This window comes from Pleurodeles waltl, chromosome 1_2, assembly GCF_031143425.1.
Source record: "Pleurodeles waltl isolate 20211129_DDA chromosome 1_2, aPleWal1.hap1.20221129, whole genome shotgun sequence".
NCBI lineage: Eukaryota > Metazoa > Chordata > Amphibia > Caudata > Salamandridae > Pleurodeles > Pleurodeles waltl.
The window spans coordinates 1,193,420,079-1,193,436,601 of NC_090437.1; the positions used below are offsets into that span (position 1 = coordinate 1,193,420,079).

The 16,523-nt window shown below is 44.7% G+C and overlaps 1 protein-coding gene across 2 annotated transcripts in view; it reads right to left on the reverse strand.

Moving 5' to 3' along the window:
* HTT (huntingtin) overlaps positions 1-16,523 on the reverse strand; it is a 1,416,422-nt gene that overhangs the window by 616,047 nt on the left and 783,852 nt on the right. For both annotated transcript variants that reach the window (XM_069203496.1, XM_069203501.1), the window contains one exon: positions 13,277-13,484. In XM_069203496.1, the coding sequence (XP_069059597.1) occupies positions 13,277-13,484 (208 nt within the window). The remainder of the gene's footprint in view (positions 1-13,276; positions 13,485-16,523) is intronic.

A 16,523-nucleotide genomic window follows, 5' to 3' on the forward strand; every position in this document is an offset into this window, starting at 1 on the left:
CCAGCAGCCCCAAAGCTGGCCAGCTTACGGCAGTTCCGCTGGTTTCTCCGGCTCCAGGAGTGCAGCAGGAAGAGCCCATTCTCCTGGCGCTCCGCCGACAGTCTCGGTAGCACGCTCATCTTGTGCCGGGTCCCCCCAGCTCAATCAGGAGAGTGTTCAGTGCACTGCCCTGCGCCGCAGGCCAAGGTGTCGCCAACCACCCTCTCCGGCTGCCTCAGTCCTGACTGGGGCAGCGGCTGGGCAACGCCTGGTCAGATCATTCTAGTGCACCTTTTGAAGCCCACAGCACTCTGTAAAGCGAAGAAATCACCAGGTCAAAGCAGTGTGTTGCAATCAAGTGTTCGCCATCTTCAGCAGTTTAGCCAGGCCCCCTTTGTTAGAGTGTTTTTACGCAGGCGGGTGGGGAAGGAGTATATATAGAGAGTAAAGCGAAAGAGACGTCCATGCAATGTATTTACATATGTCCAAAAATGATATGTTAACATAACTACAACGGCTACAAGCGTCCGGGGAGGACGGACGGCGCATGTGAATCTACAAAACTACATGCCACGAACAGATGTCTACTGGGTAAGCAGCATTTTCCATTTGATGGCATGTGCGGCTGTAGACACACATGCTTTGCATAGAATGTAAAGTAGTCCCTCCATATAAGCGGAGGCTAGCCTGTAGAAGTTGCAGCTGACCGAAAGTGGGAAGACATGAATCTGTTGATGTCTGAGATATGCAGCAACTATTGCTAGACACTCTGCGAAGACCCTGGGAGAGGTTGTGATCCCGAAAGGTAAAAACCTGATCTCGTAATGCTTTCCCACAATTCCGAATCAGAGATATGTGGTGTGCTGGGTGAATGAGAACATGAAAGTAAGCATTCTTTAGATCCAACGCTGTCAAAGTCACCTTGCTGTAACTGTAGAATGACATCTTGAAGGGTGACCGTATGGAAATGCTCCAAAACAATGTAGAGATTTAATGGTCTGAGATCTATGATTTGCCTGAGTAATCAGCCATTCTTTGGTATAAGGAACTATAGGGAGTATACTTCAGATCTTTGATGTGACAAGGGGACTGGTTTTATGGCCCTTTTGAGAAGTAGGGATTGAACCTCTTCTTTGAGAAGTGTAAGTTGTTCTTGTGAGAATTTGGTAGCATGAGGGGGAATGTTTGGTGGATTGGAAGTGAGCTCCAGACAATAACCATGTTGGATAATTGAAAGGACCCCCTGGTCTGTGGTGATAGGCAGGTCCTCGAAAGGTGGATGCATTACCTCTGCCTTTGTTATTTGCGCATCTGTATGATCCCCTAAAGGAACCTTTGTTATAAAAGTGGGAGGCGGAATGCTCTGTAGATAATGGTTTGATGTCTCCCCTGAAGGGCGGCCGACGAAAATTACCATTTTGTGTAGTGTTTAGTAGTGCCCCCATTGATTTAGCTGTCTGAGTCTTTTTTTATTCTTTTAAGTGTGGTATCCACTTGTTGTCCAAATAGGTGTTCCCTATCAAATGGCATGTTGAGTACTGACTGCTGTACTTCCGGTTTGAAGCCTGAACACCTAAGCCAAGCATGCCTGCGTACGATTATGCTTGTGTTAATACCACTTGCAGCTGTATCTGTTGGCATCTATCACACAACGAATGGAATTATTGGTGATAGCTTGAACTTCTGACACTATTTTGTGTGCCCTTTTGCGATGTTCCCCTGGGAGGTACTGCAGGAGATCCTCCATTTTGTCCCAGTGGGCCCTATCGTACTGTTGTAATAGTGCTTGCGAATTGGCAATACGCCAATGATTGGTAGCCTGTGCTGCTACCCTTTTACTTGCTGCATCTATTTTCTTACTTTCTTTGTCAGGAGGGGGTGAATCTCCTGTAGACTGACTATTAGCACACTGCAGCTCAGTGCAGGCCACAATAAAATCAGAAGGGATTTGAGTCTGTATAAACAGAGGGTCTGTAGGTGGAGGGTCTGTAGGAGCTGCTTTGTATTTTGTTATGAACCCTAGAGGTGATAACTCTGGACCTTACGAGTTCTTTAAAAATGCCATCAACCTGACGAAGCATGCGGGTAGCAATTGACTTTATTTGTGTGTAGCTGTAAGCGTGTCAAAGAGGAAATCCTGTTAAATAGGGTCAGTGTGTAATGCCGCTGCACTCCTGCTATCACCTGCTGATATCATTTAGAATCTTCAGGCGGTGATAGTCTTGCAGGGTACAGATATAGATCATTTGGTAATATGGGATCCGGAGTAAATTAATCCCATGGATCTAGATCATGAGGTGCGTCACCTAAGTTGTCATCTTGAGGCGAGGGTGAACCTTGTGGTGAAAACTGTGGTGAAGGAAAAGGTGTAGGATGATGTGAAGGGGTGGAAAGAGGAATTGGAGAATGAAGAGGAGAAGGCTGAGGCCGAAGTGGAGCCTCATTTTTGGAGGCCTTTTTTGGGGGTGGAGAAATGTCCAAGGTCTCTTCAAAGGGTAACTTTCTCTTTACTGGAACAGGGGAGAAGCAATGATTCTGACGAGCGTCTATATCTAAAATTGGTTCCACTGGTGAGGGAGTGCCGGAAGAGTGACTGGAGTTCTTATGGGGCACAGCCTTGTGTTAGGAAATGTTTGGTACTGAATACTTCAGTCAATGCAAAGGGGTCGGCTCCGAAGCAGGTGTGGATGCTTTCTTGATCAGTACTGAAGCGCTCGGGTCGTTTTGATCCTAAAGCTATATGTGAACCGACCAAACCGGAGGTCGATGCAGAAAACAACTTAGTCCTGGCTATCTTCGGTGCAGGGCTGGGAGGCGGGACATCCGAAGGTGATTTTCTGATCCAACCATGGTCCAAGCTCCTTTGTGGGGCATTTTCAAAGTCTTTCGGGAATAGGGGTTATTCTACTCACAGGCTGCGCCGACATCACCGGCTGACTTTCAATATCGGATTGTCCATCTGACTCAGAGTCCTCGATGGAGAAGGTCTCCTCTTGGTGTGTTCTTCTTGCGCGTGTTATTCCCCAAAGACATCAGGCTTGCCATCTGGAGTTTTGGACGCCATTTCCAACTGACGAGCTCTTTGGTTCCAGAGATCTTCTTCAAGTGAAAGGAATAGCAAGCATCCCAAATCTGTTTGTTGTGGTCCAGGAAGAGAGACAAACTACACGCCAGATGTTGGTCGGTGTGGGGAAATTTAGAGTGGCATCTGTGATGCTATTGTGCTTGACCAATGACTTTGTGTTTCACCACTGCGCATATTAGTTGCTCAATGTTCACCAGTAGCACATTATATGTTTTGTTCAGTTTAGCTGCCTATTGGCTTTGACATGGCATTAGCCATTACATTCTGTATTCAGCTTAGCTGCCTACTGGCTTTGACATGACATTAGACATTACATTTGATATTTAGGTTAGCTGCCTATTGGCTTTGACACAGCATTAGCCATTACATTCTGTATTCAGTTTAGCTGCCTATTGGCTTTGACATGACATTACATTTTATATTTAGGTTAGCTGCCTATTGGCTTTAACGTGGAGTTAGACATTGCAGTTGAGACATTACAAAGCTGTGTTTTTCCACAAGATGGACCAAGCTGTTTTCTTCACACCAGACCTTAGCTGATAAGAGCACGTAGATTTTGTGTTTACCTCACAATCCAGTCTGAGAACGAGGAGCTCAGGAGAATTGGCCCCTCTCCAAGGTTCTTCGGCTCTCACACTGAGTTTGCTTTTAAGGATGACTCTGGGCTACAGTGAGTTAGATTTGAATCTGCTTGACTTCAGACTGGAACTAGACGTCAGTTGCCCGTCTCCTGTTTGGGTAGAGAATCTCTTTCTCGCAGTTGACCGGAGTCATCAACTTGCAGACCCCAGAAAGATGAAGATGAGTATAGGCCTTACCGCCTTGCCCATACGGTGATGAATTTGACTTTTATGCTTTACTTTGCAGTTATGCTATAAATGTCTTCACCTATATTTGCTGTGTACATTGCGACTGAGAAGTACTTTGATATATTTTGCTTTCATTGCTGCGACTACTTTTGAACGTGTGCTTACAATCTACTAATTTCGTCTCTCAGGAACTTGTGGGTGGGGAATTAACAACAATAAATGTCTTCGTTAAACTCAGAAGTGCATTCCAGAGAGGTTCTGTAAGCTCGGATATGAGATAAGAGGGAAAGCAGAACAGCATCGAGGGCAAAACAGAAACAGAGTATGTTCCATTAGCCCTGCATAGTCTGATGTCACGTAGAGAAGTAGGCCAGAGACGAGCAAAGATACACCAAAGGGCGGACCGATGAAGCAAGAGAGAGAAAAAGCATTTGAGGTACAATACTGTCACTAATAGAAAGACAAAAGAGAACAGTTTGAAATGGACCAATCTGAGAGAAACTGGGGTGAGAGGAACACACATCAGAATCCGATGGAGAGAAAACAATCTAATAAAGGAGATGATACCCATGCACAGTATCACCGAGCGGAAGAGTCACTCGATCCCGAACTTGGAAAGCTTCTTTGAACAATAACAACTTGTAACACTCCAGACCCAACACTAGATGGCGGACTTATGCAAAGTAAGTGTATTTACAGCCACACATGCCATGAAATATATTGTTACATCTGGACCACTCTTCAAGGTCCTCTCTTTATGGTGATCACATTAAAGACTTTTGTCATGTGTGTCAATTTTTGGTAAGCGTATCCTCCACATCTGAGACCCTCTGGTCGACTGTACTCAGCAGAGGGTCATGTTTGAGACTGAGTTCTTTCTAATATGGAGTGTATCGCTTTTCGCTTCCATCAGCACAAGGTTCTACAGCGTGGCTTTCACCAAGGAGTCCATTTCAGCATCAGGCTCTCCTGTTCTGCTTCATGCTCAGGCCCTCTTCCCAGTGCAAGCATTGGTACTTTGTGACCAGTCGGAGGTTCAAATCACAGTTTTTAGTGCTTAGCACCTGACTTCTTCATTGTGAGAGAAGTATTAGTAGAGTTAAAACAAACGTGTGGTACAAGAGTGTCAAGGGACTGTGAGGGTCCAACATAGGATGGCAGGGCATTGGCAGGCAGTGATTCAGTGACTTTCCCTTGTGATGAGGCAGCTTAAGTTAATTGACAGAGTGCAGAGGATGGGGGGGGGGGGCAGTGCTCAGAGACTGTCAGGTTCTGGATGTTGCAGCAAGTATTATGCTCTTGTGTGGTTCCATGAAGTCAGAACACACAATGAATTTCAGGGACAACACAGTGGGGATACAATCTGGGGGGCAGCCCCACCACAGACCGGAGCCCTGCAATAATTTGTTATGGGATGGGGATGTCTTATATGCAGGTTTCTTCAGACACAGCAGATCACAAAGCTCTTCAATGCACCGAAGATGGGCAAGTGAAATCAAAACTGTCACAATGAGGTTTAAGAAGAGAAAACGATGCCACAAGTTTGAGTCCAAATCCCCTGCTATGCATCTGTATGGGGAGAGGCACAAGCAGACTTTGCCTGAGTCTAGGGCACCAAAGGCAGGTCCGCCTTGAGGCTGCAGTTTGTTTCTTGATAAACCCTCTGCTTCTAAAAGTGTGCTGCTTTTCCCCACAGTTGCCACCAGGATGCATATGGATGTTGATGCATTATAGGGTACTACTGGGCTCTCAACATGCCACAGGCAGCAGATCTCTCTGCACCATGGCAGCCCCCAAAAAGATGATGCAGCCTTCTCACCTCACATGGCACCACAGTTGCACACTGCAGTGCCATGTCTGTGGTTCGAAGGGGGTTGCTAACACAGCAAGACAGCCAGCTGAGGAGGCTAAGCAACACTGGTGCAGCAACCATTTCTTCCAATTCTCGCAGCTCAGGGCTGGAACCCATGGCCACTTTGCTCTCAGAGCTGCGGCAGTGTAAGAAGCTGGGGCTTTTCTCTGCAGATGTTGCACCCTCCACTCCTCCCTCAATGGGTGCTAAGAGGAGTCCTGATGCTTTGGCAATATCATTTTGGGTTGCATGGTAGCATTAGGCAGTTGATTATGCCAGACAGCCGCTACAAACGGCAAGAGCCTCACAGGTGAGCAGCCATATTGCTTTCCAGTACTCCAGCATCCCCCTTGAACAGCAGTTCCGGAGTCTCTTTCTAGAAGAATAGGTTTGACTTTCGTTAGAAGAGAGAACTGGTACGAGGCCATCTTTGTCTTTTTTTGGCAGTGTGTTCCTTGAGTTTAGTGCCCTGGGTAAATCCAAGTGGCTTAGAATTTGGTGAGTGTTGGAGGTTCTAAGACATCAAGGTTCAAGTCAGTGAACCAGGTTTGTACTGTATCTTGCTTATTGTTCTTGGCAAAAAAATTGAACTTTGTTTGTACTTCAGGTAGGTGTTGGACATCCAGGTCTGGATGATGTGCAAGCAGTGTTTAAAGCATTAGATGTCTGAAGCTGAAGAGACTTTCAAGTAGAGTTGTGTATCATCAGCTTATTGGTGAATCTTGATACTGTTACCTGTGAGTACAGCACCAAGTTCTGGCTATGTAAAGGTTGAAGATGACAGGAGACTATATAGAGCCTTGGGGGACTCCACAGGTGATAGGGATCTTTTGTGACCTAGATGTGCCAATGTAAACAAACTGTTGTTCGTTGAGAATGTAGGAGGAGAAGCAATAAAGAGCACTGCTGGTGAGTCCCATTTGAGACTCCAGGGAGCATATGAGGGTGGGATAGTTGTCTATGTTGGAGGCAGCTGAGAGGTCCAACAATATCAAGAGGCTGGGGCCATCTTCATCTGAGGTCAAGAGGGCATTGTCTACAATATGTGAGGTTGAATTCTCCATGCTGCAAGGTGATCTGAAGCCAGACTCTGTAGTCGTGCAGATGGCTCGCATTGACAGATCTTGGAGTTGAACACAGACTACTTTTCCAATTACCTTGCTGATGAATGGTAGGTGGTCAGTAGGGTTTAGTCTGTGTTCCTTTAGGAAGGGGAGGATCTGGCTACTCAAAAGCTTCTGGAAAGATGGCTTGAGTGAGTTAGGCAATGCAGGGAAGAGAATATCCATAGAGAGCTGTGATGGAGGACAATGGTAAACATCTTCACGAGAAGAAGCTTTAAAGGAGTAAAGGAGATCTGGGAGTGATAGGGCTTTAAGGCTGACAATTGAGTGATTCTACAGTAAGGGGTGTTGTAAGAACTGAAACAGGCGTCTGCTTTCTTCCTCTGAAAAAAAGGTTGATGCATTACACTTTTCCATGGAGTGAGATCTGTGGGAGCAGCATGGGGTTGATGCAGTGCTTGATTATCTTGAACAGTGTTCTGCTTCTGTTGGTGGCTACAATGATGGTGTTAGTGTAGCAACTTGCTTTGGCTGATGCGATAAGTTGTCTGCATGCTGTGTGGAGGAACTTCGGTATCAGGAATTCCTCTGGAGTTCTGTTTTTCATCCATTTTTTTTTTCTACCTGCAGGCGATTTTTTATTGTCAGCAAGTGTTCTTGTGGTGGAACTGTGGTGAGGAGACAGGCCTGCTACATAGTCTTCAGCCGTAATATGGGAGAGACACAAGGATATTAACTGAAGCAGAAGAGAGCTGGAAAACTGGTAAGCTCTTCTGGGAGCCCACTTGAAGTAGGGAAGCAGGGAGGTTATTGCTGCAGCACATCCTCAAAATGCATTAATCATTTTGATTGCCTATCTGACTGAAAACATGCCATCAGGTAAGTGTAATGTTCCACAATAAGGCATAACAGAGGTCCTGACAGCACAAGGAAAGCACAGAGGAGGTATCTGCAAACAAAATTAGTCAGTCAAAGATCCCTTTTCTGGATCCACATGAGGCTAACCAATTGGCCACAGTGAGACATTCAACTGTTGGGAAAGAAGCTATGCAAGACTGCAATGGATCTTAGTAATAAGGGCCGGTATTAACTCAAGAGTGGAAAACCTTGACACAACAGTGACAGAAGATTGAAATAAAAAAAGATGCATTATCCAACTGGATTCTCTCTCTCAAGACGCAGAGGAGATTTCTATGGAAGGTGAATGATGTAGAAAATCAGTTGTAGAGGTATCAATATGAAGTACGCAAGAACTTGATGGGTACATCCAGAGCTAATTAAAGAGCTCTTTCATATCTTTTGGAGATTATGGGTGATTCACAGCGAATACTGGACAGTTCATACTGGGTTTTCACTATCTTTCAGCTGAAGGGATCTTCCCACATTACAGGGGGCCCAATTCTTGGCAATAAAAAAACTACTATTAAGGGCAGTGAGCAAAAATCAGAGCAGAGATTGCAAATCACACTGACCAGGAGGAAAGAATTTAGACAAGTGATATTTTTTCGCAAAACAAGGGATTTCTTACATACCTGGGTTTCTCTCTTTTATTTGCTCTTCAGCTACACAAATATGAACAAAGCTACACAAATAAACGGTGTGGGGGAGACTCTTCGCTTTAGTTCTATGAGTCTTCAATGAGCACACAGAGAGAGGTAGAGGTAGCGTAGAATGTGGTCAGTTTTGGTGAAGATTGTGGATCAACACAAGAACAACAGGAAACATTTAATTTAATTCAGTTGGTCAGTAGTAAAGAAAAGGAGCAATAGTAGTAGCCTTGGCCCTGGCAGAATGGGTCCCCAGGCCCTCCAGAGGCTACTTCTTTGCCAATTCCTACCAGTTTTTAATGTAGAGGGCTATCCATCTTGACAGAGTTCTTTTCTGCACTCTCTTTTGCTGCCCTTGAGAACTCCTTGAAAAGCTGATCATCAACCCAACGGTCTTTGGTTTGATTGATGAAGCAACTCAAATCTCTTCCGAGATCCAATAGATGGACTTTCTCCTCCTTCGAGGGGTAAGGCAGAGCAAAGAATGTTGGGAGAGTAATGGTTTACCCAATGTTAAAAGCAGTAACGCCCTCAACACCACTTTAACAGGAAAAAGGTGGTGTATAATGGTTGTATCGAGAGAGTTCATGCAACAAGCCAAATTTACCAGGACCAGGATTACAGTCTTCAGTCAGAAGAGGAAGTTCATAGCTATGCGTTAGTTCAAAGGTAGTGCACATGAGAATATGAAGGACCAAGTTGAGATCCCACTGTGGTATCGCAAAGGTTTTGGGGGAAACGTGTCACACTTCTGGAAAAGCTCATAACAACAGGGGATTGAACAAAGATGGCTGGTCAATCAAATGTGAAAAGGCTGGCAGGGCCAAAAAAATACCTGTTAACGGTGCCAACTGCAAGTCCTTGCTGGGCCAGAGATAAAACAAACAAGACATCCAACAGTTTTGTTTGTAATAGGTCTCTATTAGGGTAGCACACCAGGCTGCAAACCAGCGTCCGGCGTAAACAGATTTTGTGCAGCGCTGCCTGACCCAAAACTTTGGGAGGAAGATGAAACGTGGTCAACTCCCATCACTCAATCTCCATACATGGAGATGTAGACAAGGCAGATTTGGGTGCAGGACCCTACTCTGCTGCTGCAACTGGAGATACAACTGAAGCAATAACCTGATGGGAGGATGGATGCTAGTATTTAGATGTTATGGGTACCACACTCTCTTTGACCAAGCAAGTACCACTAGATGACTTGGGCCCAGTTGTTCCTGATTTTCTTCAGAACTCGAAGCAGAGGCGGAAAGGCATACAGGAGTCCAGCACTCAACTCTATCTGGAATTCATCTCTAAGAGACAGCCTTTTTTGGGCACTCCGAAGTGCAAATGTTTTGACACTGCACGTTCTCATAGGTGGCAAAAGATCTAGCCTGTGCTCTCTCCACTGCTGGAAGATATCCGGTGTCACCTCGGGGGTAAATTTCATTCTGCCAGGCACCACCAACTGAGTTCTTCCACCCTGGCCTTCAAAGACACTTTCAGGTGGTTTACAACCAGGAAAATGCCCACACTCTCTGGTGAGCTCCAGGGCCTAAATTCTTAGCAAAGGACCAAGGACCCCATCCTGCGCTGTTTGTTGTAGTACTACATGGAGGAGGTGTGGCCCATGAGTATCTAAACCAGCCTTTCATTTGATGGATGGTAGGAAGGCTTTCAGTGCCAAAAGAATGGTTCACAACTCCAAAAGACTGATGTGGGGATGGATCTCCTATACAGAGCCAAGCACTCTGATCTCCACCTCCCCAGTTTAAATCCCTATCCCAGCAGTACTGCATCCATCATTATCGTCAGCCTTCGGTGGGACATGGAAAGGGGCCTGCTGCAGGTCCAACTGTGGTTGAGCCATCAATGGAGAATTTTCACAGCTTCCTCCGAAAACTAGATGAAATCTGACAGGTTACCCTGATGCTGGAACCCACTGAGACTTTAGGTTTCACTGCAGAGCCTGCATAAGCCACATGACCTAGTAGACAAGCAAGGTGTCAAGAGGCTCAGAAGCCTTAGAGCCACTGTGAGCAAGACCTATGACAGAGACTTGCTGTGGAGTAAGGAAGGCCAGCAACTGCACCGTACCCAGGATCGCTGCAATGAAATGGGGGTCTCAGGGGAAGGAGTCAGGTATAACATAAGCAAGTTGTAGTGAATCCCAATGATGTCCGGAGGTTAACCGTCACCTGGCGATGGTCTATGACTATGAAGTGAGCCCAGGGAACCTGTTATTGAGGTAGAGGAAAACTGGAATCCCCAACATCTAATGATGTGCTGTCAATATCACTATCACAAATGTGAACACCCGTGGGGCAGTGGTGAGGCTGAAGGGGATCATGGCAAATTGAAAATGCTACTGGCCACATGTGGAGTTTGTGGAACAGCAAGGTGAGTACAAGAAAGTAGGCATCCTGCAGGTCTAAAGCCACCATCCAGTCATTTGGATCCAGGGCAGACAGAATTTGGGAGAGCCTAAGCATCCTGAATTTTCCCTTCCAAAAAGAAGGCATTCAGATGGTGACACAAGGAAATTGCAGCAGTAACAACCAGTTTCTGTTTCTGGGACCAGTACCCTTTTAATTACTTCTTTGGTCACAGAAGCTTGCACCTCTTGGAGCAAGATACAACCGTTGCTCCTCTGAAAGGCATCCTGATGTGGGCAACAGATTTTGAGGGTCAAAAAGGAATGGCAGGGTAGCCCTGTTGAACAATCTGAAAGGCATACATGTTGGATGTTACATTTTGCAACTCAAAATGGCTATGTGCCCCTACATGTAAACTAAGGCAGCTTAGAAGCAGATGTATGAGTGGCGGGGGACTGAAAAGATCGCTAGCCCCTAGCGACCTGGACAATGTCTTCTCAATCCTCATGCTGAACGGATTAGGATGCTTGCTAGGAGGGCAAAGGGCCTTGACGGTACACCAACCCTCAGGAGTATCCTCGAAAGGGTAAAATTGTGGAAGATACTATGTCACAGGGGTATACATACATAGGGAACATGCCATGGCCTAACATTCCTTGAAGTGTCCCAATGATGAATCGGCCTTCTTACTAAACATGCAAGATCAGTCCAATGGTATATCCATCAAAGAGGCCTGTGCCTCATCAGAGAAGCTGGTGGATCTCATCCAAGAGAGACATCGATGCACCAAGCTAGGGTCAATTGCTCTGCCCAGATGGTCTGTGGTGTTAAATCCGGAGCAAAAAATGTATTTGGCTGCACCCTGACCTGATCTCACCACCATGTCCAATAAAGCAAGGGAGTATCTCCCAGCAAGCAACTAGCACAGACTGATCAGATATCTAGGCTGGCTGAGGAAAACACACATCTCCAAAATGTTTCTATATGGTTTGATTCTCTGTTTGAGGGGGCTGCAGGGAATGAACTGAGGTTCATCTGGCAGGTGGAACTTTGAACCACCAAACATTTCAATAAATGGCGCTGTGTTAAGAAGTAAGGGTCACCTGGTGCTGGACTGTGACGCCTGGCAACCTGCTTGTGTACCCGTGGACAGGAACAAGGATTAGACCAGATGCCCAAAAAGCTATCGGTCAGGGCTTCATTAATGAAAATAAAGACTCAGAGGAAGCGCACTGGAGAGTGCCAAAAGAGTACTAAAGATTTGCATCATGGACTCCCTAAAGGTCTCAAACTGTTGTAATGTCACCGATGGCCCTGAAAACTGACCATTGCTTGTTTTCCTTAAAAAAACAGTGCACTTTTCCTCTGCAAGAGTTATAGGAAGTGCTATTGAGTATACATGTTTAACCTGTTTTCATTTTCGAGCAACCTTTTTTATTGTTATAATCTGGAAAAAAAGAGGTGGGCACAATGCTGAAATTTTTTCTGAATCCAGTATAACACCTAGAAAAACTACAATAAGGAAAATAGGGAGCAGTGATACACCATACTAAAAAGGGAAGTTATTAAAGAAAATACTTTATCAAGAGAGACAAACCTATTTTAAGGAAAACATTTGTTAAGTTATGTTTCAGCAGTGTGCTTTTTTCAGAGTGTAACTAACTAAGACAATTTGCATACTGTTCACAGCCTTCACTTCAAACTCTGTTACATAGATAGCTCAAGCAGTTTAGATGTTTCAAATAAAAATGGACTGCAATGGGGCACTATCAATCACCACTGGCTTAGATTAACTCAAGCATTCCTTCCATCATCTTGTTATTTGTTGTTTTTCACACCCTAAGTGCAATAGGTATACCAACATGTTGATCCTGTGCTCACTGTGCCATGAGGCTTAAGCTTTACATCACTGAAATATCACTGATAGGCCTAAGTAGGTCAAAACTGGTCTGTGGTTGCTTGCATTCTCATCTGGAGGGTAGCCTGACCTAGCTGTTCAGGCTGGACTGTTTCTACTGAATCAGAACAGGATTGATTTGCAAATGGTAATCTCGATTTAGAGTGGCAGTAGCAAGTGGGTGACAAATAATGAACAGGAATGCAGCCGTGAGCAATCGCCAGTGGATGATATAAATTCAAGCATTCTTCCATCATTTTATTTGTTGCTCAAATAATAATAAAGTGCACTTTCATCAGGATTCAGTGTTTATCCTTACATTATTTTTTCTCTAAATGATGGTTACATTTTGAATTACATATGTAGTATGGTTATACATTTCCCTTTTACTTTTCAAGCTGTTTGATTCTTCTAGCCCCAGGGGGTTTTGTTGTCCTTGTCTAGATCAAAATGATCAAATCTTTCCTTAAGGCAGCTAAGTTTGGTACTTTTACTATGTCATTACATTAAACTAAATGTTCGTAGATGTCATTGCATTTATGTGAATGTCTATGAAGATCCATGATCTTACCTTTAGTGCATGAAAGCACTAAAGAAACAATGTGATTCTTGTTGATATGTTTATGCAATATTTTCCACATTTAGTGCAAAAAGATTAGACTGGGTTTGTATACAAGCCTTACTTCAATGTCTGATGCACCTCCGACCACCAGCTATAGTTTGTGTAGTTGACAAGAAGCAATATTTGGCACCACAGAAGTACTAGGGATGGGTGGGTGGGTATCATGTTCTGAACAAGAGCGCTGAGACTTTCCAAGGTGTAGAAGCTGCCTTCAGAGCCGTCTCCTCTAAAAAGCCTTGTGGCAGCTGCTGTTATTCTTCTGAACACCCCTATGGAAGAGCAATCATGAAAACAAAAAGATATAGGAGTATGCTTTGGACATAAAAGTAGGAGATAAAGTCTATATGCCAACATTAAGACTGTGGGGCCTATTCATAAATGTAAGTTTTCAAGTAAATCAACATGTTTAAATTTACTTTTACTCTTTGTAGTAAATGTACTACTTTTGTCTATTCACCATTTCCAAGTGTGAATTTACTACAAAGTGTAGACTTCAATGTCTCCACCTACTGAAACCTTGAGTGAAGCCAACTTTAGGTGTGTAATGTTACAACAGCCCAAAAGGACCCAAAACAGTAGTAAATGTGCTCCAGCACAGACCTTTAAGTCCATGTACGTACAGGAGCACACATGGCCAATCACTGCTCCTGCAACATCCCCCATTGCTCCTGCAACACACTCCCAAATAAAATAATGGATGCAGGAACTTAAAATAGAACCCAATAGGAAAATATGGTAACATATATTAACTTATTTTGACTTTTTAAAATATACATTTCATTTAATGTCAAAACAATTATATACACATAAATATTACATATTCAGCAATTTCCAATCATAGATATTTGCATGTACAGGGGAAGTGAAAATAAGCATTCTGCATATCAAATGTCATCATGTACTCCCCTTCTTAAGCAACCTGAATAACTCTTGAAGAGGGCCCATTTATAAAGACTGATAAGTTAGAAGCATTAAAATGAAAGTGGACACTAGTGGGGAGTCCCTTTTAACAAAGCTGTCCGTTTTGCATTTGCATTCCTCTCTGCCTGGTAGGGCCATGCAGGCAGAGGATGAGTTGAGAAAGCAAATCTTTGCAATTTGCATTACAACAGAGTTTGCTCCCTGATAACCCATTAGGCAAGCCGGTGTATGGTCTAGTGCCCTATCTTTTTTTTAATTATTCAATTGTGGAACCATAGCAGTATGGCGTCTGGCCACTGCATTAATGTTATGTCTTCCTGATATATGTGATCAATATTTTTATGGATTTCATTGACACTTTCTCAAATTAATATGAAGAAAGTCAGTTCTGTAATGGAGAAAGGCAGCGAGAAAAGCTTTGATGGTCTCTCCACTAAACAGTGAACACAGGCTATATCATGAGGCAGTGGCTACATATGAGATAACATTGGTTTGCCAGTCTGTGGTGCAAGGTAGTTATACCACTGACTTGATTATGTGTACGTTAAGCAGCACCCTTCCTCATCCTATTTTGTCCGTTACATAAGTGTACTCTTGTTGGACTGGTCTGATTAGCGTCTACGATTGAAGTGACTATGCATGGAGTAATGGTTGGAACAGAGACAATTGTTAAGGTTGTACCAGTTCTGATGGCTGAGATGACTGATGATCTGCAGAGAGTATTTAAGCAGGAAGACACCTTTCCTAACAGTCTCTCTTCAGGCAATGGATTTCATTTATAAGGTCTACGGAAACTCTAAGCATTAGTTGACCCTAATAAGGCTTCTCCTCAAAGTAATCACAAACTGGTTTTGAGATGGACTGCAACCATGAGGAGCATGGTCAGTTTTGGATTGCATAGACAAAATCTGTATAGAGAGGCATAGTGGGCAGAAAATGGGTTGGAATGCTGTCCATAACAATTGCCAGTGCTTTAGTCTATCTGTAAGCATTTCGCCATTCACCTTTTGCGTGTTTAATGTAGGCAGAGGACCAGGCACTGATAGAGCACTTGTGCACCTGGATGTATACCAGGACAGCATCACTGGAAACTTAAATGTAACTTTGAAGAGACAGACAACCTTATACCTGTATAGGTAGGTAATTTAGCCAAGAAAAGTGTCAGTGGGTAGACTATTACCCAACTGCGTCTGTAGCAATTTTCCCCATGAATGCCCTGCCACAATGTCCTGTTTTGGAGGCCTGAGAGGTTGCTCCCAGCCTTTTCTAACAAGACCAAGGGGACCACTAACAGGGTGCCCAAACAGAAGTTCAAAGGAGCTTTAGCCCACTCCCTTTTGAGGAACTTCCCTATAGGCAAAGAGGAGGCAAGGTAACAGGAGGTGGTGAATTTGTAAGTGACAACACACTCCTTCCACATGGCGGCTTTAAGGTGAGCAGACATGAAGTTGCCACCTCTGATACCACCTCTTTAGGAAAACCTGCCCTTGAGAAAATTCCCAGGACGGCTTTGGCCAATGCAGGTGCTGTGGTGGTCCTAAGAGGAATGGCCTCTGGAACTGGTGGCATGATCCACCACCATCAATAAAAATCTATTGCCAGAGGCTGTTGGTGGGCACACGGAGCCAACAATATCCACCCCAACCCTATCAAAGGTCACCCCAACTACTGGTAGTGGGATTAAAGGGGCCTTTGCAGTGCCACATGTCTTGATACTGGCTTGGCAGGTGACACAGGAGCGACAAAACTCCTTGATGTCTTCAGACAAGTGGGGCCAGTGAAAGTGAGGGGCAAGCCTGTCTCAAGTCTTCTTTGCCCCCAAGTGGCCTGCAAGGCGAATGTCATGTGCTAGAGTTAACAGGGACTCCCTAAACTTCAGAGGGATAACCAATCTCCTGGTGGCGCCAGGTTTAGGGTCCCTTGCTTCTGAGTATAGAAGGCTGTTATCCCAGTACACCTTATGGGTGCCACTGACATCCCCTGCCTCTTGTGCTGCATCTTGCTGCCTTAAGCTCTCCGGTGTGGGACAGAATTTCTGTTCCATACTGAGTTCCTCCCTGGTGGACCCCTGCACCCAAGAGCTCAGCTGTGTCACCTTTGAGCTCCTCTTGTGTAGGTTTGTTCCACCCAAGGAGTAGATTATTTTCCCTCAGGAGTTAAATCTTCACTAGAGACTGGAGCAGGGGGGTACCCTTTCTGCTCTTTAGTTTAGGAACCTCCTGGGCCATTGTTCCAGGCGCCAGGGCTTCCTGTTCCCTTAGCTTCTTGGCCTGTGCTCTGGTCAAGGAAAAAATATATGCCCACGGATGCTCAGCATTGCTGCATGGGCCTCCAATTCCACTTCATCTCAAGCTGAAATCTCCAAGTTATTACCAAGCAAACATTCT